Below are 24,018 nucleotides of genomic sequence, written 5' to 3'. Positions count from 1 at the left end.
GAACAACGATCAAGTCATAATTATATAGACAGTTTACCGCAGAATAGTCAATATGCAGTTATAGACACGGGCTAAAAAGGGGCCGGGGAGAAAACCGCTTAGATCTAAAATTATGAAGGGAGTGATGTGACATTCTCTTTTATTAAATCTAAACTGAAGTCGAAGCTTTTCTTGCTACAGTTGATGAGAAAGATTGCACTGGGTGAGACTCACGCGTATTAAAAAAAATCCCGTTCCAATTTCAGCCCTGCTATTGACTCACCGTGGCCTAGGGAAAGTTGCATATTCTTAGTAACAACCACTTCCTTGCTCTTATTGAGGAACATCAGCACTTCTGCCACTGTGCTGCACGCAGTTCTGACAACTAAATGCCCTAAGAGCCGCACAAAGGCAGCGTCCAGCGCAGACCTCCTTTTGTAGCTCCTGCACCCAACCCGACACACACGGCTCATCTCGCCCCCGCCTGACATTCTGACAAAAGCTGAGCTCGAGGAAGGAAAACAGCTTGATTGCTGCTTTGAGGAAACACAGGAATCGGAGCAATAAAATTATAAACAGAGCTAATAAAAAGCAGTCATCAGCCAAAACTGCCAGCAAAAAGCTGCGGTTTAGCTAATCTTCTCTTGCCAAACTACCTCCCCCACCTATAAAGCAGCAATAGGATCTCTCTCCAAAAGGTGCTACAAAAAATAAACATACTTTTCTTTTCTCAACACCGTGTTCAAGACAACACTTGTTGCAGCAGACTCCAAGAGTTATTTCCTAGGCTCCATTTGTCACCTGTCACAGCTCTAACCAACAGCTACAGATCTTTAATGAGCAATTTTCCACCCTGCTTTGGAAAAGTAATTCAGTTTCTAGCTTCCTACCACTGCTCCTCCACCCTGCAAAGGGCACACCTGGATCACACCGAGATAAACACAGTGCAGAGAGCACATAAAACAAGGAAAAAGGGACAACAAGCAAAGTGAAGCTAGTGAATGGATCATCTGTGTTAGACAAGTTGTTCGGGACAGGAAGAGGTGAAGAAAAGGTGGAATATGAGGAAACATTTCTTTTCATAAAGAGCAGTGATGCAGTGGCACAGCTGCACAGGCTGGTGGGGTCACCTGGAGGTTCTGGAACACCTCTGGAACATCTGGTGAGGATGTGGCACTGAGGGATGTGGGCAGTGGGCATGGTGGGGTGGGCTGGGATTGGATTGGGAATCTCAGAGGTCTTTTCCAACCTGAATGGTTCTATGATTAACTGCATCACATTCCAGGAGGTTTTCAAAAGCAAACAAGCCATGCTCTGCATAGCACTGTGCTGCTAAATAATCAAAGGAAAACCACTTCATGACATCTTCCTATGAAACTGAAGATCAAACCTGCCACTTTTTGCATGCATACTGCATCATCATATTACTAGAAAATGACTTTTCTTTGAAACTAGTTTCGTGCTGTTGAAAGGCAGTGGATCACAGCTCACAACACCAACGAGGCAAGCACAGCACTGCAGAGGGAATGATAAACAGCAGCTCAGTTTTACCAGCACATTTTAATTTGGATCGGAAAGCAATCTCTGCTAACAGAAGAGGCAGCACAGGTCACACAAGAGGTCCCTGGGACACCCATCAGGGACTGCTTCCACACCACATTCAGGCAGCACAACCTCCTGCAGAGGGGTGATTCCTTCTGTGATGCCCAGGAAGGTGTGACGCTTTCTGTGCCAGAGACACCCAAGAAGATTAAGGTAGAAAGCTGATTTAGCACACGATGCATCTTCTCTTTGTGCCATTACCTCTGGACCAGCAGCAAGATATGAACCAGAACTGTATAATTAACAGTTCAAATTACATTCATACAGGTGACCATGCCATGAATCGGCTCCATTCCCAGCTCCCAATCCCACCTGACTGCTCAGATCCCATCCTGCCATTAACATTTCAGTGTGGGTCGACGGAGAACTTGTTCTGCTTGCCAAATTACACACGCGCAGCAGCGAAGCAGCAGAAAGGAGACAAGTATTCCCTTTGGCAGGTGTTCAGCAGTAATCTGCTGAAAATGGACAAAAAAAAAAAAGAAAGGCATACTGAAATTCATTATTTAGCTTTGACAATGTCATGACCGCTGCGGCCACTGTCCTTTCCACCGACACACAAGAAACACAGGTTAAAAAAGGGCTGAATTTGGTGTAGCTCTGGTGTCTGTTAGGAATAAACATGTGGGGATGGATCCTTCCACCTGCAGTTCCCAGACAGTGTTCAAGCACAAACCTGAGTATTTAACACTGGAAAAAAAATGCTGTGGAAATAGTGAACAGGACAGATAACAGGAGAGGCAATCACTTTCCATAGCGACGGAGGAAAAAGATAAACAGCTACTCGTAGCAAGATCAGGATGCAATCTGATGGAAGGACTTTCACTCCTGCATCTTCCAAATCACACCTCTGCAGCTAGAAGTGGGGTCTTGCAGTAGGAAATAAGCCATGCTGAAGTAAGAGAGAACCTATTAGTGTCAGTTAACTTTGGGGTGCACCTCAAATTCTGCCAGTAGAATGTAAGCCATCCTGAAGGCATTTAGGGGTAGATACTCTCCATAAAAAGCAGGTTTTAACAGCTTTTGCACCATGGGAGGGTTGCTTCAAAAGCTGGGAACAAAGAAAATCCACCTACCTCTCTAAAACATTAGGAACCAGCCTCCAAGTCTCTGGGAATGAAAGGAAATTTGGGCAGAATCTCTGTTGTAAATGATCTGGCATCAAACCAGCAGCCAGTTATCTCCTGCCTGGCACAGCAAAGGGAGGGATGTGACAGACGAGCCCTGATGGATACAGCCACAGCTATTTGTTGCTGCCTCCTGCTATCTGCTCCCTGCTCTGTCAGGAGCTGCTGCCTGCACAAGGGGAGCTGCAGAGAAGGCAAAGTATCCCCACATCCCAGTTGCCCAAATTCCAGATACAACAGGGCTTAAACCAGCAGTTAAAGCAGTCTGTGCCGGAGCTGCAAGAGCTTACCTGTCACAGCACCTACTCATTACAGTGAATGAAGAGGTGAGAGCTGACTATCCAATTTGGGCAATTTGCAGCAGGGCAATTTGCAGCTCCATCCATCTGGCACAGGGTGAGCTCTGCCAGCTGATGGGTGGAGAGCTGCTTTGGAAGCGGGCACCTCAAGCAGAGGGTGGAGGTAGATAAAGGAGAACACTGACCTCCAGGATCACTCCAGCATCAGTCGCCAGGGCTCGTGAATCAAAGCCCTCAGTCGTCATTGCTGGAGTCCCAATTAATACTCAGAAAGCACAATTCAGATACATCAGCATCACAAGCACCATATGCCCTGTTGAGCCATCTAGGCTGTAGGTACTCCTTAGCCACTGCTAATCCCAAGGGAAGGAATGTGTGCTTAAAACTCCTTCCTTAAGATTCATGGTGAACCAGAGTTTCTTACAGAGGGAAGAGAGAAATACACACAAGGTGAGCAGCATAGGCACAACACTCACATGTTACCCTACACAGCCTTACTGTGCCCTAAGAGGCAACCAAGAGGAGATGAGTTAAACCTTGCTAAAACTACAGCAACGTTCTGCAGAAACCTGCATCTCACAAAACTCCTCAAGCCTTAAGAATGGGAAATTTAAAGCAGACCTCAACTTTGACAACAGTGACCTTTTAAAGATGGGTTTATTCTTTGCTATTGTAAAGCAAGATTAGGAATTGCTCAGAGGCAGTCAGCTTGCACGATCATCATTTCTTGCAGAGAAATTGCAACTTCTATTATGATTACTGATACATGAACTGGATGATCTTTAAGATCCCTTCCAACCCAAACCATCCTACTGTTCTTTGACTTTAATATATGGATCTTTCAAGAAAGCACATTATCTAATAACATAACCAAACCTATTTTTCATAGGTTCTCAAGCTTCCAGATGGGTTTTAGAAAGCATCAGGAGCACCACATATCAAACCAAACACAGAACCTCGAGTCACTGAAGTTGGAAAACACCCCTAAGATCACCCAGCCCACCCCACCATGCCCACTGCCCACATCCCTCAGTGCCACATCTCCGTGGTTCTCAAACACCTCCAGGGATGGTGACTCCACCACATCCCTGGGCAAACAAGTGCTGCTGCAACCACCAGTGTTTGAAGTTTTTTTCCCCTCAGACAGGCTAATGGGTCTTAAAACTGGAGATGGAAGGCAGCCTCAAAGAGCAGTTAATTAAAGTTTGCATCCTCTCTTTCAGAGAAGGCCCTCAAGTAGCTGGATCCATCTGCTTCCAGCCTGCCAGATCAGTGTGAATGTTAGGATGCCTACAGGAGATCTCCAGGGACACAGTGAAAACAGTTGTGACAAAGGGAAGCACTGCTGCTTGCTCCCCAGCCCATCTGAGGATGCAAACACAAATCATAGAAGCACTAAGACCCACTGGGTCTTTTCCAAGAGACAAAAGCAACGCATGACGAACCCAAGCAGAGAGGCACTTACAGTGCTGGCCAACATCAGAAGCTGCAGCTGTTCCACAAAGAACCCAACACAGCCAGCTGTGCTCTGTTCTGGGTGTCAGTGGCTGATTCATGTGGAAAATGAGTCTTGGTTAATGGACCTGCTATGGAAACAGTTCTTAAGCCTGTCGTATACCCAAATACCATTACATAAATACCAGGTATACAAGATGCTCACGTTGCAGAGAGGCTCCAGCAGTTTTATTCCTTCTTACCTTGCCTCTAGGAACATGACTTACAAGATGAAATATCAGGAAAAAACAGGACGCTTGTTAAAACCAGCATTTGACAAATACTTCCTGTGCATTTTAAATACACTGAGAGAAGCCAGGCTTAAAGCTGCAGTGCAAGGCGCTGCATGGGAGCACAGCCCAGATGGACCTTTCTGAGTCCTCCTGCAGCCCCAATCACTAATTAAAAGTCAGATCCTGGCTCAGAGAAGAGGTGCTCAGCCCCCAGGGTTAAGTGGTGAGTCACAGTTGCAGTTAAATATGCCCAGCACCTCTAATGACTCACAGGTCAGGTGAGAGGAGCAAAATGCTGGGGAGAAGTTATTTCCATTTGCATGTGGATTTTACACCTTCATGGTTCACGTTTTCATTGTCCTCACCAAAGAGCAAAGGCAGATACAGTCTCTCCTCATCCTGTGGCCAGCTTGCTCCTGAAGCACACCACAGCACCTGGAGTAAAGACTTCGGTCTGAATAGTCTAGAAAGTGTTCATTGCCTCAATGGGAAGGTACTGCAGAAATATCAGCAACGCTTTCTCAAGGAACTTGTTTCCTTCCTCCTCTTAGATTTCAGATTCTCTCCGAAAGCCTCACAGATTCTCTGTTTATCTTTCAGAAATTACATTTTTGGTTGACTGGTTCTTGTACGTAAATAAGATCACTTCTGTGCTCATCCATCACAAAAAGAAAAAAGAAAAGAAAAACCTAAGCTCACTTCAGGTCCATTTATGAACAAAAAAGATCTTTCTACTGCTTTATAAACACAGAGGTGAAGGGAGTTCTTTACATCTCCCAAGTTAGTTGCCCCAGTCTACCCATAAGCAGTTTAAAGCAGCAATCCTGCTTACTGGTCTGAGCCACCCCATGAAGGTTCTGATTTCTGCACTCAGAGTTGGAGATTTATTTATCCCATGGCAGCTGGCTGCAGCCTCACCGCCCTGTGACAGCTCACTCCCTATGTGCATTGCTGGCTTTCCAGCTGTGGGGCTTACCACGTGGCCTGACTGACTGTAAGACTCCAGATCTGCAAGCCAGGAGCCAGCTGAGATCGTTTGCAGAAGTCCAAGGGCCAATGCAATCTGAGGACTTATTTCTTCAGTCAGACACGCAGTGCTGGCTTTGAGGAGCAGAAGATACCTCCAGGCAGGCTGCAGTCAGTGCTGAAACCACATGGGGTCACATCCCTTTTATCTGATTACCTGGGACTGCACGCTGCAGTAGGGTGGTGAAGACAAAGTACTCTATGAAAAAGGCTCAACATTACGTCAAGAGGATGAGCACTTTGATGCTGCACAACTCAGTAAAGGTCAGCTTACCACGGTCACTGGAAAGACAGCATTTGATGTGGAACCAGACCACGAGTTTAGGACAAAGTCAAGAAATGAGTGGATTGAAGGGAAAACAGTTTGCAGCTAGGGGCACAGGAACCTTTATAGGTAGATGAGGGTTTGATCAAAGGTCAGGATTAAAAATGCTTCTAGAAGAACCAACCTGGCTGAAGGTCTTTTTCCAATGCAGGAGATCACTGTACAAAATCTGAAGAGAAGTATTTTGAAGAAGAGGAAAAATGTCAAGGTTGCCACACTCCCATTAAAAAGAAATGGGAGAAAGGGTGAGAAACCAGATCCCAGGTTACAGGCAAATATACCAACAAAAAATATCACCAATATGGCTTCTATTAATGGAAGCTGCAAGGAGAAGGGCTGAACCCTCAAATACAAAGAGAAACATGTAAAGTTGCATTTATTTATTCCAAGTGCCACTGACCATCACAAAACAGCACCGCGGTGCCACAGTACAACAGCTGTACGTAAGAAGCTTAAAAAGGTCTGATTCATCCCAAACGTGATTTTCGTGCCTCTGGAATACTTATGAAATGCAACTTGAGTAACACCCACATGCTTCCATTTACTGAGCATTTAACATGAATTTTATGTTTAAAAAATATATATATATAGCTTTATTTATCTGCTGGAAAGTAAGAAAACCCACATTGTTAGGGCAGGCTTTCTCATGTTGCTCACTCTGTGTATTTGCAAGGCAGCACAACGACTTCAGAGTCGCTTTGTTTTCATATGCACCTAAAATTACTTGGTGACACAGCCTGTGTCGTAATTAGTTTCGTCAGTCATCTGCAAAGCAAAGGACAGACTACCCCAAAAGCAATTTCATCTCCAGAAATATTAGCGAGGCACCTGCAGCAGAAAGCACTGAATAACCACATCCTGATGTACACAAAGGCAAGGCACCAAACTGAACAGCCAGTCTGCAAACTCCTCCCCTCTCCTGTAATGAGCTGCTTACAATCAGAGCGAGAGAACACAGTTTGTTTCCCAACCTGTTAGTGATTTTATGGCCTTGATTGCTCCTCTTGCAAAGAGCAGTGCAGCATTTTTCATCTGGTCACTGAATGAGAAAATAATGATACTAAAAATGGAAGAAAAAATAGAGGAAGTTTTTCCCCCAGAGGGTGGTGAGGCAGTGGAACAGGTTGCCCAAGGAGGCTGTGGATGCCCCATCCCTGCAGGCATTCAAGGCCAGGCTGGATGTGGCTCTGGGCAGCCTGGGCTGCTGGTTGGTGACCTGCACACAGCAGGGGGTTGGAACTGGATGAGCATTGTGGGCCTTTGCAACCCAGGCCATTCTGTGATGATGAAAAAAATAAAAGAGCAGAAGCGTTTGCTGCCCTCCAGAGGAAAACCAAATGAAATTACAGCTTTGAAAGATGAAGGCAGACATGAGGCCAGACAAAGGCTAGTCCTAACCAGTTTTAAAACCGATTGCTTCAGAAGCTGACAGTGGTATCAAGGAAAAACCACTGCACTGAGTTATGCCAACAAGGCAGCGAACAAACTCAGAGTGTCAGCAGCAACGACCGCCTAGCTTTAACAGCTCCAAAACATCACATCCTTCTCATTTCAATTCTCAGTTCTGCCCTGCAAAACGCAGTGAAAGTTGTGTATTTGACGAACCGAAGCACACATCTGTGAAACAGCCTCTGATTTTCACTTCATCTACTGTAAAATGAGAAGAACATCTTCCTGTCACTCAATCACTGCAAGGGTAACTGCGTTGGAGAGCGTGAGGGGCACAGAGCTCCGGAGCAGTGACGCTCTCTGGGCTGAGTCATCCCTTACGGGAGCTGACGTCCAGCCTCCCTCCAAGCCGGGATCAGTTCCCCTTCCCAGTGAAAGGCAATAAATCCCATGGCAATGTGATTCGTCACAGCTCCAAATCAAGGTGATGAGGCATAAAAAGGCTGAAGTCCAGATGGAATGCCAGAAAATTAGAAAAAGCTTCGCACTTGCTACCTGAGAAAACAGATAAACCACAGCGCTGCACAGGACGCACGGCAATGCTGCAAGTTGAGCTATAAATATTCCATGCCTAAATATATACTGGGATACATCTTTCCTGTCCAAAAATGAGACCTAAATATTTGTGTTCTGTATCCTCTTACAGCAGCTCAAGAATACTTTTCAATAATTACATGAACAAAAACCAAAGTCCTTACTTGACAGCCTCTGCGACGTTATTGGAGGTGTGACCTGACAGCGCGTCGTGAAGGTTTCGGATGAAGTAATCCCTGTAGTCTTCAGGCAAGGCCATGAAAGTTCCACCCATCACAATGAACTCCACTTTATCCACGCTGTGACCCAACTGCTTCAGCTACAAGAAAAACGACCAGTTTGAATAACTGTCCTATCCCCTACCAATGATAAACCATTAATACTTCTGTAAAGGCTTCTTACAGTCCTTCAAGAAACCCAGGGGTTAATTCTTCTTGCACAGTACAGACTCTGTGCCATGCAGCAGACTTTCTTGACAAAGCAGAGTAATTTGAGCACAGCAGCTTGCCAGTGTACTTATAAGCGTTCCAATTTGAAGCTGACTTAAATATGGCCATAGGAAATTTCCTCACTTCTGCTTCACCCCACATAGAATTGGCCTTGAAAGCTTGTGGGAGAAAAAGGAGACTACTCTGAATCCACAGCGAATTTTCCAAAGATTTGGAGGTAAAGAGCAAATCAGGAGCAGGACTGAAAATCACAGGACTGAAAATCAGGTCTTTCAATCCTCCAGTGAAGACAAAAGTAAAAAAATCATTTTGGGAGGCACTTTCAGAAATATATTCTACAGGTAAATAATGATCAAGAACCAGTAAGTGGGATAAAAACTCTCCAATATTGTTGTAATAACTCTCCCATCAATAATCAAGTGCTGTTCAAAACAGATGACACCTTAGGAGAGGTTCAAAACTTGTTAGTTATCTAGTGGAAACAACAACGGTTAGACAACCAAGAGGTCTGAAAGTAACTCCTCTATGGGGATCAACCACAGAATTGTTTGAGTTGGAAGGGACCTTCAGAGGTCATGTGGTCCAACCCTCCTGCAATGCACAGGGACACCTACAGCCCCACCAGGCTGACTTAGACTTACAGAAAATGCAAAAGTTGAAGTTGAAAGAGACCCATGAAGGTCACACAGCCCAACCTCTGTGCTCAAAGCAGCAATTCGTTTAGCACTGTGGTCAGACAGGCATCAAGGATCTCCAAGGACAGACATTGCACAGCCTCTCTGGGTCCCTGTGCCAGTGCTCCACCACCCACATAGCACATGAGCACTTCCTGCTCAGAGGGAGCCTTGTGCCCTTCTCCTGGGGAGCCCAGAATTGGACACAGCCCTGCAAACATGACCTCAGCAGCGCTGAGGTGAGAGGCTGGATCCTTCCCTTGTCCTGCTGGCAGCACTTCCAATGCAGCCCAGAAGGCTGCTGGCCTTCTTTGCACAAGGGCACAGCACTGCTCACTTTCAGCCTGGTGTCCACCAGGACCCTTTTTTACCATGCTACTTCCCAGCTGGGTGCCCTCAGTTCTGTGTTGTCTGCGTACTTGGTGACTGTGTGCTCTGCCTCACCATCTGGCTCATTCACAGAGAGATCCAATATACTGCCCCCACCATCACAGAGTCACAGAACCACAGAATGGCTTGGGTTAGAAGGGACCTTAAAGCCTATCCAGTCCCAATAGCCTGCCCTGGGCAGCCCAGAGCTGCAGTCAGCCTGGTCTTTGGCACCTGCAAGGATGGGGCACCCACACATCTCTGGGCAGTAGTGCTGGGCCTCGCTGCTCTCTCTGTGGCAGATTTCCTCCTGATATCTAATCTGAATCTTCCCCAACCTCTAGTGACAGCTGGGGTATACTGCTAGCAATTGGCTTCCACTTGGAAGAAGTGCTGCTCATCACAACCCACCCCATGCACCATCTGGGGCAATGCAAAGCATTATCATCATTTTCATCCCTGATCTGAATGTGTATGTTTGGTGGCCCTGCTAGGCAGGGGGGTTGGAACTACATGATCCTTGAGGTCCCTTCCAACCCGGGTGATTCTGTGATTCTGTGTGATCCCAAACACAACATGCTTCCCTTTCACTGTAAAAATGTACCTGTTCCACTCTATGTCTTGTCTGGAGATAGGGGTCATACCGAGCCCGAATGGCCCTCATGGATGTAGGCTACAAAAACACAAAGATAATTAAAAAAAAAAAAGAATAGCAGAAGTTAATGGAATTAAAGACTGTTAAAGAAAAGAACAGACAATTTTCAGTACAGGAATGGATGCTTTACAGCTCATTTCAATTTCTCTTCACTCATCCAACAGTTATCCAAGGACACTCCTCTACAGCTCAGTTAAACACTCCTTAAGCTAAATACAGTCCTTCATTTGAAGCCCCTTCACTTCTGTATGACTAGCTGATGGAAGCCTATTAGCAATCCTCAAAGATAAGGTTCTAAAGAACCTGCACATCATGCATTGGCTTGTTATTTCATACCAGTTACATTAACAGCTCTACAGAATAAGGACTCATTTAAACCTGCACAACTCCCACATGCTGATGGTACTAAACAAAAGACTAAAACATATCCAAAACAGCTTGAATTGTGAAGCAGTTACATATATGCAGGATTGTTCTGCTTTGTGCTAATGTTTAAGAAATGAATTTCAAGTCACTGAGAAATGAACAACCACTGGGAAAAAAAAATCATACTAAAAGGATGCTGCATCACCAGTTACCAAATTAACCCAGACTGCATTTTATCTCATTTTACAACTTCCTATCTGTGTAATGGCTGTGAGCCTTTTGTGTAGTCAGAATAACTTAGTCACAATGACATCTTCTGCTGTTACACTATCAGCAGACAAAAGGAGAGAGCTATTTTGGTTTAGCTCACTAAATGTACCAGGGAGATATCACTGCAGACACAGAGACACGTTCTCAGATCAGGATAATCTAAGGGCACAGATGGAATTCCAGAGGCACTACCTTCAACAAGTGGCTCTCTGCCAGAGCTTCACCTTGGGGTCCTGGAGGTTTGGCAGGGCTGAAGGCAGGTCCAGTAACACAGGATGCTCTCGGGTCACTGTCCAGCTTATGTCTGACTACCATTAAGGACTGAGATGCCAAAACCTCCTGGATCCCTACTGCAGTGTTTGATGACCCTCGTGTTAAAATATTCTTATGTTAAGTCACAACTTTCCATGTTCCCAGACCTGCTCGTTGTCTCTCATCCTTCCAGTGGGCAGCTCCAAGAAGGGATATGGCTCTACCTTCTCTGTACCCTTCCTTCAAACCCTTCCAGAGTCACAGGCAAACATTTGTGTTTCTGCTGAACTGTTTAGTTAGGAAAAATCTGACACAGACTGATAACTCCTGTTGAAATGAATATGAGCTGTGATTCTACAAGCTGCACACAGCAGTGCCCCGGGGGAGTCAGTAATGTCACCTTCAACTGCTCTTACTCACTCATCACCTGCCACAGCTGGAAATTCAAGCCAACAGCTGTTCTCACACCAGCAGCTCCCACACAGCTGCAGTACAGCAGCAGCACTTGCCCTGCTCAGAATCACAGGCTGTTCTATAGCATAGTCCACACAGAAAGTATCAACAGAAGTGAGGCCAGGGAGAAAAAAAAGAAAACAAGTGCTGCAATAACGAAGAAGTTCCAGTCTTGTAGATCAGCTGCTTTAGGCCTCTGCATTTACAAAGTCTGGTTTTGTTTCTTGTTCTTGAAACACGAGTGAATTTGTAGAAATAATGAGCAGCCTACCCCAAGCTTATAGAGAGAGTAGGCACAGCACCGTGGCAGACAGAAGTAATACCTCATATCCAGTGTAAGACTGTGTTGAATATTCAAAATCAGAATCAGGGCCACCTGGGCAGTATCTGCAAATATTAAAAGACAGAAAAACAGGCATCAAACTCATGCAGATACAACAACTGTTATCTGTCTGAAGTACAATATATAATACAGAAGGGTGTACACACAGCAAGCACTGCTCTGACAATCCCAACTCTCCTTAGAAAGGCAGGGGAACACAGTGAGAATGAGGAGTCAAAACCAACCCAGACCTGTCAAATGACTACGGCCACACAAAACAAGCTGGCAAAACTTCCTAGAAGCAAAATGCACAGTGAGCACAGTTCTGGAACATGGACTTATGTCAGGGAGCTGCTCTACAGTTTTGGACAAATAGTTACAGATTATTCAGTTTTGAAAAGAGCAGCTTTATGATCAGAAACAACTTGCCCAGAGAGGTGGTGGTACCCAGTCCCTACAGACACCAAGGATCAGGTTGGACAGGGCTCTGAGCACTGATGGAGCTGTGGGTGCTCCTGCTCACTGCAGGGGGTGGCCTTTAAAGGTCCCTTCAACTCCAACTATTCTATGATTGGTATTAAATGACAACTGCTGTCTTATCTGGAACTCTTTGACAGAGCAAGAAAGACTCACAGCAATCACAGCACGGCTGCTAGCAGTGAGAGGACTGGTAGATGGCAGACAGTAATTAATTACCAGAAAATAAATTTATTCTGAAGTATCTTCAGCTTTCTTTTGAGAGCTATTAGTGGCCCATCTACAGTCATTGTGCAGTCAAACACAACCTGAGGCAGGAAGGCTGACAGTGCATGCACTGAACACAGCCAACAGACAGGGAACGGAGCTGTCAGAACGCCACCTCCATCAAACCAGAAATGTGTAATTCACAGCACAATGGATTCGTTTCCTTACTGCCTGCCCTGCAAACTCAGCCCAAATCATCTGTCACCATTATAAAATTCATGACCAAATTACCAGGGTCAAATTAATTTGCTGGCGAAATTTAGGCACTTGGAGTGAAGAGATTTCATGTACGTCATTACCTGCAACATCTCAAACACCACGGCTGCTCATGTGAAAAAGGAAAGAAGGAAGCCAGCTCGCCCTGTTAGGCAGCTGGTAGTGAGATGCACTGACGTCTCAGAAGTCACAAGTGGAAGAGAAAAGCAGTGTTTTTAAACAGATGAATTGATTGCTCAGGAAGAAAAAAAACCCCACAAAAAACAGATGAGACTTCAGGAGCACAGACTTGTAAGTCAAAAAACAGAGGCAACATATTTCAAGGTAAATTGAGCTTGGGTTCCTCAATTCAAATAAAGCTCTGAAACTATTCCCTTAATACCACAAGCTGTTGGCAGATACAGGTCTTCCATCTGTGCTCTCACTTTGTTCCAGAACCAAGCAATGCCAGCACTGAGCAAGTTTTTGGTAGACAACACCTGCACCTCCTCAGGTGGGTTTCAGTTCAACAGTTCTCAATCTTTTTACATTATGCCCTGTTTCTTTTCTGTTGAGCTTTCTCCTATCTTGCCACACACCCACCCTACTCACGAGCACAACACACCACAGACCTTCACAGCACTATAACTTATATTGGGTCATTCACATCTTCTTCTGATTCTTATCTCCACAAAGGTGTATTTACTAAGTTTGGCTAATGAAAGGTTTTCTGCTTAAGGAAAAATGGTAAACAGGTTAACTTGTAATAAGTGACATCCAGCTATCAGCAATCTGCAACTCTGCACTTGTGCAGAAAGGAAGCCTGTCTCTACTGCTGCAATTCATACCAACTTATACAAAACCACTGGGAAACACTCCTCTCTTAGGTCATCCAATCAGTCATACTTACACACATATGTTGCCTGTGAAGTTAATGTGTGGACACCTGTGTGGTTTGCACATCACAGCCACGACAGCAATCTGTAACGAGCAGAGAGAAATTACAGTCATTGCTTCTGAAGTAACAAAAATGAAGTGCATGCTGATGGCTATGTAAACACATGCATCTGGAGATGCTATTTAAGGATGCTCTCTGCTCAGTCTGCCACCTAAAATATCTGTGCATCAACTCTTCAGAAAAAGAAGATTGCAAACATATCAAGAAATAGGAAACCTATTATTAGTAAGTACTTTCACAGTTCAGAACGAGCTGGTAGTGTGTTATGAAGGCCTGGGTGTCCTATGAAATGTGATTAACCCTACTGAAAAGAAACCTGGTGTACATGCAGGTATTGAGCAGGACCACCCAGCACACAAGTAATACAGTGCAAGGGTGAGAGTGTGCCAATAGCACCACCTGCAAGATGAAAAGGGGGGAGATGGCAAGAAAGAAAAAGACAAAAGAAGGACAATAAAAACATCTTCCTCCTTCCACCTCACTGAGATGAGCCTTTTTTGCAGGCTGATCTCACACAGCTTTTCACACATCAAATGTAAGCGTAACAGAAGAAGCCACCTTCCCTTTTTACAGGAGCAAGGGGAATAAGAGAGACACAATTAAGGTTTCTGGTGTCTTCTCATTTGAAGCACCCATCTCAGATACCACATTTCCAGTTTTCAGAAGCTCTGGTTGGAGTAAGAGCTCAGTGAAATATTCTGTAACTACAAATAAGAAAGAAGAAACCAAAAGAAGCAATTCTTAACGAAATTCAGATATCTGATTTATAAAAACTGAACACTGCTGGGATTTTGCTTTCTGGTGGTTTCACTGTTCTTTTTGTCTTCAGCTTAGGCATGCTATATGTACAGTCAGAAAACTTACAAGCACGCAGCTGAATGTCAGCTGTACCTCCATTATTGCTTCCAATTTGAAAGACCTTTTGAAGAAATGCACTGATCCTAGCACTTCAACTTTGTGCACTGAGAGGGTCTAACAACTAAGCAACAATGTTTCTGCAGCAAGTAAAAAGCCAGATACACTGCTCTGAAGTAAAAATCTGCACTCTTCTTTTTCCTCTCCCAAATGCTTTGAAAGCATTAGCTCCTTGGGCACAACACCAAAAGACAAGCTGGAAGCTTGCACTGCAGCCAGCACACGTTCATTAAAGCTTCTGGTCATCCAATACCCATATATGTGAAAACAATTAAACCTACCACAACTGAGACCAGAGAAGGATCACAGAATCACAGAATTGTAGGGGTTGGAAGGGACCTCCAGAGATCATCGAGTCCAACCCCCTGCCAAAGCAGGTTCCCTACAGCAGGTCGCACAGGTCGGCATCCAGGCAGGTCTTGAACATCTCCAGAGAAGGAGACTCCACCACCTCCCTGGGCAGCCTGTTCCATGCTGGTGATGCTGGTGGACAGGCAGGGAGAACAGCTCTGTGCTTACCCCACTAGCTGTCCTTATGGGCTTGGCCTTCAGCTTTGGCACCAGAGCCTTGCGGTGCTGTGGTGGGACAGCAGCAATGATGTCAACCAACCGTGGCTGTGCTGAGAGTCCATATTTCGCTGAGGTCTTGGTTTTCAGCCTGAAAGCAAAAATGCCTCGCCATTAATGACCCCATTCAGACTTATGTACCTCCATTCCACAGCATTACTGTTCTGTCTGTTGGAGACTCAGGTGGGCTCACCCAGTTTGCCTTCAAAGCTGAGTGTAATTCCTTGCAACTGCTGTGCTGGGTACTTAAGTTACAGAAAATAAACTCCAAAGCAAGTTGACATAGGAACATTGGGACAACAATTGAGTATTTTACGTATTTTAGTATTCTACATACATAAAGAAGAAAGATTTCTTTAAAACAGCAACTTCACTGCTAAGAAGGTTTGATTTAAACTTCATCTATAAATTAATCTCTCTTCCCTGGTAGAACTGGCTTTGGAATTGGTAAGATGAACACAGGTGGAAACACCAAAAGGTGAGGACATCTCTCTTAGTGCTTTTCAACAGTGCAGCACTGGACAATGCCCTCATTAGTAAGCTATAAGTTTTGGCTAGCCATGGTGCAATCAGGCAGGTGGACCAGATGATCTCAGAATGTCCAACTGAGCTAATCTATTTTAATACAACTCGTGTGGCACTCTGGGCACTACCAATGAATAAGCAGTACATGATTTCAAGTCACGATAATAATCACCAGATCTCAGTACCCTTATCATCAGATACTGGCAAAAGAAGTGAGACTATCCTATGAAAAGAAAGGGGTGAACCTGTTAGAGGACATCCAGAGGAGGGCCACAAAAAGGATCCCAGGGATGGAACACCCGTGTTACAACGACAGGCTGAGAGAGCTGAGGCTGTGCAGCCTGGAGAAGAGAAGACTGAGGGGAGACATGAGAGCAGCTTTTCTCTACCTAAAGGGAGCTGTGAAAAGGAACGGGACAAACTCTTTAGCAGGATCTGCTGTGATAGGACAAGGGGAAATGATTTCAAGTTAAAAGAGGAGTGATTTAGACAGGATATAAGGAAAATGTTTTTTACAGTTAGGGGATGAGCCACTGGCACAAGTCACCCTGAGAGGCAGTGGTGCCCCGTCCTCGCAGACATTAAAGATCAGGCTGGATGGGCTCTGAGCACTGATGGAGCTGTGGGTGTCCCTGTTCAGTGCAGGGTATGGAACCAGATAGCCTTGAAGTATCCCTTCCAACTCAAATGATTCTATCAAAATAAAACATTGTAAAAAACACTACTGAACATAAATGACTGCACAGGAAATGTTCAACACTTATGAACCTGCTCTTCAGTGTCATCAGAGTGACTTACTTGTTCAGATTCACATCCTTTCCTTGCTCGTGAGCCTCTATTAACTGTTTTATGATGTCAGCTATTGTCATCATCATCAGCTCTGCATGGCTGAGATCTGAAATGAGAGCAAGATAAACAATGATGTGCATACCCATTGATGCTCCAGGACAAACTCGACCTTGGGGGTCACCTCTTCTCACAGGTAACAGCAATAGGATGACAGGAAATGGCCTCAAGTTGTACCAGGGGAGATTCATGTTGGATATTAGGAAGAAAGTGCTTGGCAAGAGCAGTGCTGGAGTGGCAGAGGCTGCACAGAGAGTTGGTGGTATTGCTGTCCCTGGAGGAGCAGATGTGGCAGTGAAAGATGTGTCACTGGGCATGATGGTATGGCTGGCATTGGACTTGGTGATCATAGAATGGCCTGGGTTGAAAAGGAGCACAATACTTATCCAGTTTCAACCTCCTGCTGTGTGCAGGTCGCCAACCAGCAGACCAGGCTGCCCAGAGCCACATCCAGCCTGGCCTTGAATGCCTGCAGGGATGGGGCATCCACAGCCTCCTTGGGCAACCTGTTCCAGTGCCTCACCGCTCTCTGTGTGACCTCAGAGGCCTTTTCCAAGCAGGATGATTCTGTGCCTCAAGGCCCACCAGCAGAAGGCTGTGATAACGCAGCAGACATGGCAAGGCGTGCTCACCACACGGTGACGCATGCAACGCAAAGGGTTCGGCTCGGCACCAGGCGCCGCCATCAGCTCCTGAAAGCTTCCCAACCCCATCCAGCCCGGCCTCGAGCGCTGCCCTACCACACGCACACAGGGCATAGGCCTTGCACGGCCCCTCCCGCCCGGTACCTTTCCGCTTCTGCCCCATCCCGCCGCCTCCGCTCCCTCACGGCTCACACACGGACCGCTACCGTAAAGCTACGCCGCCTGTCGTAAAAGCGTCGCGCTGCCGGAAAGCGACGGAAAACCATCGGGGAAGAGGGAGAAGTGAGCTGCGCGTGCCTAGAGATCTACGCGGTAACTCCGCCAGCCGCCAGGGGGCGCTGTGGCAGCACAGGCAGCGGGGTGCGAAAGAACCCAGAAGTGCGCGTTGGACGTTCAGTGATTTCCAATTGGGGTTCCTTGCTTGTAGCTGTTTTGTTTGTACTTCACTGGGATTTTGTGGCATTTGATTGGATTTCATTGACTTTTACCGTGTTTTGTTAATATTTTACAGGGCTGTCTTGATATTTTGTTGAGGTTTTTTTGGCTTAAAGCATTTTTCTTGATGGTTTTCTACAGGGTTTTGTAGACTTTCACTGGGTATTATTGCTATTTCACAGAGTTCTCTAGATATTTTGTGGGGACCTGTTGATTCTTACTGGCTTTATGTTTGGGTTTTCATGTTTTACTATTTATAACCGTTTTTATATTTTAAATATATAAATTTTATTTATTATTTATATATTTTAAATATTTTTCTGTTTGCATTGATATTTTTCAGGATTTTGTTGACGTTTTACTGTTATTTTTATTGATATTTTATGGGGTTTTCTTGCTCTTCTATTGAGTTGTGTCATTTTTATAATATTCTTAATTGATCCTTTGCATGGATTTGACTAATATAGGGTTTTAACTTGTTTACTGATTTTAACTGTATGTATGGGTATTTTACTGTTTTTCACAATACTTTACAATTTCTGTTGATATTTCACTGGATTTTCTTGTTTTATTGAGCTTTGTTGTCATTTTTACTGTTTTTCTTGTTATTTTAGAGGATTTCTTGATCATTTATTGAGTTTTGTCATTTGTTGCCGCTTCTATTCTTTGTAGGCCTTTCATTTTCACTGGGTTTTGTTTATATTTTATATTTTATTGAGTTTTGTTGAATTGTTACCTCTTTTTTTCACGCCCAGAGGGTGGTGAGGCAGTGGAACAGGTTGCCCAAGGAGGCTGTGGATGCCCCATCCTTGCAGGCATTCAAGGCCAGGCTGGATGTGGCTCTGGGCAGCCTGGGCTGCTGGTTGGTGACCTGCACACAGCAGGGGGTTGAAACTGGATGAGCATTGTGGGCCTTTGCAACCCAGGCCATTCGTGATTCAGGACCTTCATGGCTCCAGGAAGCCCCAGACCAGCAGACCCCACTCACACCAGGAGCTGAGCCCTGGCTCCCCCCAGTCCTTCTCCCCTCCAGCACTAGATGGTAGCAGAGCATTTACATAATAACCAAAAAAACCTCCAAGCAATGAGCAGGGACACCCACGGCTCCATCAGTGCTCAGAGCCCATCCAGCCTCTTCAGTGTCTCCAAGGATGGGGCACCATCTGGGCAACCTGTGCCGGTGCCTCACCACTCTTAGTGTAAAGAACTTCTTCCTTATACCCAGTCTAAATCTCCTTTCTTTTAGTTCAAAACCATTTCCCCTCGTCCTGTCACAGCAGATCCTGCTAAAAAATCTGTCCCCTTCTTTCTTAGAGTTCCTATATAGTTCTAACGTAGTGCTTTGTGACCATGATGGGCTTCTGTCTGTCTGAGGTCCCACTGAGGACCAGTTTCCCCCACTGGAGTTCGAGGACACCTCCCTACATTGTCAGCGCTGTCAGTGCTCCCCACGACTGGTGCTAGATGAAGCCAAGTGAGCTCTAAGCACCACTTTCTTTTTGTATAGGTAACAAGATGGGCAGCCTCTGCCCACAGCTGTGATTTAATGTGAAATCCTTCTAGGAGCCTCCAGTAATTCCTCAAACCCACATGAGCTTCCACATCTGCAACTAATTGAGGCGAGGAGTTCCACAGCTATTTTGCATGAGAGTCTATCAAGGAATCCCAAAGTGGATTGGGTTGAAAGGAAACTGAAAGCCCACCCAGCCCCGACTCCTGCCCACCATCTCCCATCAGCCCAGGTTGCATGAAGACCCATCCAGCCTGCCCTTGGGCCGAGCCAAGGATGGGGCACCTACAACTTCAGCCAGTCCCAGTGGATCCCCACTGGTTACAGGACATCTATCCAGTCATGCATCTCCTATCATCATCTTTCCCAAACCTACTGCAGCAGCTTCTGTGCCGCAAAGGATATTTCAGATGTGAAAACGCTATCAAGGGTTGTCATGAAAGCAATTCCTTCCTAAAAATTACTTGGTGGTGCACACACTACAGCATTTATCTGAGACAGCATAGGATGTCTCTTGTTCAGGAAGCCATGAACACACAACAGGTAGGATGTCTGTGCTATACAAACAGTAAGGTGATCAGCTTAAGCATGCTGGCAGGGAGAAGGGTATTGATTTCAAGCTGATTCTCATAGTCTTCTCCCTTCCCTTAGCTCACAGAGCCACCAACACAACTCCAACTACTCACCTCCCCAACCCCTTGTGGCATGGAAGGACAAGGGTAATGGTTTTAAACTAAAAGAGAAGAGATTTAGGTTAGTTGTTAGGGGTAAATGTTTCACCCAGAAGGCGGTAAGGCAGTGGCACAGAAAAGCTGAGGATGATTTGTCCCTGGAGGTGTGCGAGGCCAGGCTGGATGGGGTCCTGGGCAGTCTGAGCTGGTAGGGGGCAACCAGCCCATGGCAGTGGTTGGGACTAGGTGGGCTTTAAGCCCTTCCAGCTCATTCTGTGATTCTATGATATGTGAAGGGAGCTGCGTTTGGTCTGTTATCAGCTTCATCCACCTCTACAGCAACTTTTTATCATGCAGTTACCTGCTATCATCAGCTACTTTCCATTTGCCCTGAGGTCTCCACACTTTCTGTAGCCATCTCTAGCCTGTTAGAGCCCTATAGCTGCTGCTGAAGCTCAGCTGTTCGGTAAGGTTCACTCATCTTCAGCTTTGGGGGCTAGCACACTAATTGGATATTTCCAAGAGCCCTGTTTTGGTCTGACTGTGCTCCCACCTGCAGCTCCTATCACCTTCAGCTGCACATATTCTTTCTCCCAAACAAAGCTGTTTCTTTAGCTCGGAAGAGCAAAAATTAGGAAAGCTTTGTTTTGGCTACAAAGCCAAACTACAGTACCAAATGCTGCCATTGCTTCCAGCAAAGAGCATGAGGTAAATTCAGGTGGAGTTTTTGGCAGAAATGCACAGTAAACCTTGGGTAAGAGGAGGGTGGCGTGTTTGGGTTTGTTCCCCACATCTGAGCAGGGCCTAGGGCTCACATTCTGATCTTGCTTGTACTGGTGGAATTCAACGCTGATTCATTGGCCTGTGGGGTTTAAAAGGTACTTTCAATTCTTTAATCAAACACTGTGGCTAATCGGAGTGGTACCGGATCTGGAAATACCAATCAGTGCAGGGAAATGTGCGTCTACAAGGAACAGGCATAGCTCTGTTCTTGTTTAGCAATTCCTTATCAGCATGTGGGAATCAAATGTTGTTTCTGCGTTAGAATTGGATAATATTATTTTTATTTCATGATCTCCACTATCGTAGCTCTTTTTGGGAGTCCTTCTGCTTAACTTGGGGAAGATCTCTGATGAGTTTACATCACTTATCCTCTAGACAAACCTTCCCAGGAACGCACACTCTGTATATAGGTGTATAGATGTATATTTTGTCCTACACACTGCAAGAATATCCTGCAGGAGAGCAAACCAGAGAACAAGTGATGGCCTGCCCGAGGAAGCGCCTGAAGAGACATGGGAAGGCCTGACATCATCCCCCAGTGCTCTTTGTTTAACGATGATGACTTTAAAGAAAATCACCATATCAAGGCAAGGAGAGCACTGAGACATCTTGGAAACAACAGGATGGCTGCTGACTGACACCAGATAACAAATAAATGAACAAGTAAATAGCAAATGTAAACCTTCTGTAAGATTGTGAACCTGGAGTACCCAGCCAGTGGGGAAACAGGGGAGGGGGGAGACAAGGGGGAGAAAACAGGGTCTAAAGGCTGTCATGTTGTGTCCATAGGCGCTCCTGCTGGCTAGATGCCCGCCATTGCAATCGTGAATAAAATCTGCTTTTATCAGAGATGCCATCCTGATAAGATTACTGGGATATTTCCAACAATCTGGGGCCTCATCCGGGATTATGATCCCCTCTTTGGGAGTTTCCCTACTGCCCTGCACAGGATAGGGGCACCCTGCTGATGGCAGCGGTCCTGTCTGGGTGCTGAGGTGACTCCTTGGGATGCCGATATTATGTAACCGAGACTGTTACTTAGAGGACGGGCTCTGTGAAAGCCAAGGGCAGGCAGGCACGGCTGTTGGCCATGGCGACCCGGTAACTTGGTGCACGGTCCAAGGTAAGGGGATTTAACTCTTTCCTTGGGGTTGTTCCCCCAAGGGTAACTTCCCCCCCTTCAATTTCTAAAGCAGTGCCAGCGGCAGTGAGCTCTCAGAGGAGGAGAGTGGGTGCTGCTGGTCTGTGCAGGTCCTGGAGAGAGGATGCGCTCTGGGTTACTGAGGGAGTTGGAGTAATGCGAATGGGACCTGGAGAGTTTTCCTTTCTCTAATGCTAACCTTACTAATACTTCACTTTGTCCTCTTAGGGCAGTCTTAGGTCAAAGGGAAATAGGGTATGGTAATGCCTGCTGTTTTTACTAGAAGAGGAGTTAGGAGTTTCAAGAAGAATTCCTTAACTGAGGATCCTATAAGCGTAGCAAAACAATTAGATCAATTTCTAGGGCCTAATTTGTACTCATGGATGGAAATGATGTTTATCATTGATATGTTGATTATTGGAGAAGGAGGCTGGCAGCTAAGCAAGTGTGGGAAATGAATACAGAGGGAAGGTTGAGCTCTGGAGGGAGGCAGAGAGAGGAAGGATCCTGAGGATGAATTGTACTGATTATTGTCACTGCCTTTGTGATTGTTAAATGTTTATGTCCTGAAAGTGTTATGTTATGTTACGTCGTGTACGAGGCTGTTATGGAACAAGGGGTGTCTAAAGTGATACGAGCAGACTCCTTGGGTTGTATTTTGGCTCACTGGAGATACATTGCTGGTGAGCCAGGGGGAATATTGAATGAGAAACCAGGAACGTAAATGGAGTAATGGGACCAGTTTTATAATTGAGTATCCTAATCATGAGACCAAGTGCTGGGTGTTTGTGGAAGTTGAGGAATTTATTGTTTGATTTGTGGGTTTTGAAGGCACTGGGAGAAACTATCTTAATGGTATGTGGAAATGATGTGGAAATGCAATTGCTAACGGTATGTGGAAATGCAGTTTTTGATGGTATGTGGAAACGATGTGGAAATGCAACTTTTAATGGTATGTGGAAGTGCAGTTGCTAACGGTATGTGCAAATGGTGATGAGGAGACGGTTGGACTGGATGCTCTTGTACGTCGTTTCCAACCTTGTGATTCTATGATTCTATGAAATGTCAACGTTCTGATAAGATCTTCTGTGACATTGTGAACCTGGAGTACCCAGCCAGTGGGGAAACAGGGGAGGGGGGAGGAAGGGGGAGCAAACAGGGTATAAGGGCTCTCATGATGTGTCCATAAGTGCACTCCTGCTTGCGGGATGGCCGCCATTGCAATCGCGAATGAAATCTGCTTTTATCAGAGATACCATCCTGACAAACATTACTTGGATGTTTCCAACAAGCATATCTTGAAACACATTATAAAGGCAGTAAATACCATCTGCCTGTGCAGATCTGCAGCTCAGGGCACAGAAGGTGATGGGGCTGCCTGAGGGCAGGCAGCAGCACAGCCACACAGGCAGGTGGAGAACTCTTTTCTGTCCATTTCGGAGTCTGATGTATTCTGCCACCTCAGACACGTTTGTAAAGTATGTTGTAAGTACACACATTTTATTCCAGTACCATAGAATATCTCGAGCTGGAAGGGACCCATAAGAATCACAGAGTCCAACTTGATAATTGGTAGAAGTTACATCCAGGCTTAATGCAGGTCTGCTGTTACTTCATGGATGGACCACTTGGCTTGGTAGTTTCCTGGAGAATGTTACTCTTAGTTATTTTACAACATCATGAATATAGAAGTGTTATAAACTGGAGAAGCCTGAGCTTATAGTGAGCACTTGAGCTGCACTATTTGCTGCAGCAATGCTTGAGCATTCAGCTCCAAGACTTGACAGACCTTGGGAACATTACATTTCCAATGAGTGTGCTCACTGGTGAGAAAAGAAACACCATTGATGGAGGTTTACATCATTTCCTTGCATGGCCATTTGCTGTTTGTAACAAAGCACTGAACTGCTGCCCCAGGAAACTTCACAGTTCCTGAGACAAAAAGGGAGCTGGCATTACCATTTAGACTTAAGCCAGCCATAAACATTTGTGAAGCAGTCTTTAACTTGGTTTTCCATGGGAAAAGACTTATTGGGAGAGATCTGCAATACCAGCAAATGGCTGGCGAATGTTTTGGGTGGGATTTACCTCACCTAATTTCACATACCCAAAAGTTAGCTGTCTTAATCTAAGTTAGTTGTTCTGGTCTCTTGCATAATTGATGATATAAGAGCTGACTGCCACCTGCATGTTCATAGAATCATAG

The 24,018-nt window shown here is 45.5% G+C and overlaps 1 protein-coding gene across 2 annotated transcripts in view; it reads right to left on the bottom strand.

The window, feature by feature from the left end:
* ELP3 (elongator acetyltransferase complex subunit 3) overlaps nt 1-17,548 on the bottom strand; it is an 85,647-nt gene extending 68,099 nt beyond the window's left edge. The window contains exons 1-7 of one of the 2 annotated variants that reach the window (XM_048937362.1): nt 17,417-17,548; nt 16,581-16,677; nt 15,210-15,348; nt 13,728-13,798; nt 11,880-11,943; nt 10,165-10,233; nt 8,233-8,387 (exon numbers count right to left, since the gene is read on the bottom strand). In XM_048937362.1, coding sequence (XP_048793319.1) covers nt 8,233-8,387; nt 10,165-10,233; nt 11,880-11,943; nt 13,728-13,798; nt 15,210-15,348; nt 16,581-16,677; nt 17,417-17,435 — 614 coding nt within the window. In that variant the 5' untranslated portion in view covers nt 17,436-17,548. The remainder of the gene's footprint in view (nt 1-8,232; nt 8,388-10,164; nt 10,234-11,879; nt 11,944-13,727; nt 13,799-15,209; nt 15,349-16,580; nt 16,678-17,416) is intronic. The other variant, XM_048937363.1, reaches the window with a different exon arrangement.
* Between the last annotated feature and the right edge of the window lie 6,470 nt (nt 17,549-24,018).

The sequence above is a fragment of the Lagopus muta genome, chromosome 2, assembly GCF_023343835.1.
Source record: "Lagopus muta isolate bLagMut1 chromosome 2, bLagMut1 primary, whole genome shotgun sequence".
NCBI lineage: Eukaryota > Metazoa > Chordata > Aves > Galliformes > Phasianidae > Lagopus > Lagopus muta.
Note: the sequence above shows the minus strand (reverse complement) of the source record. Positions and strands in the feature narration are given on the sequence as shown.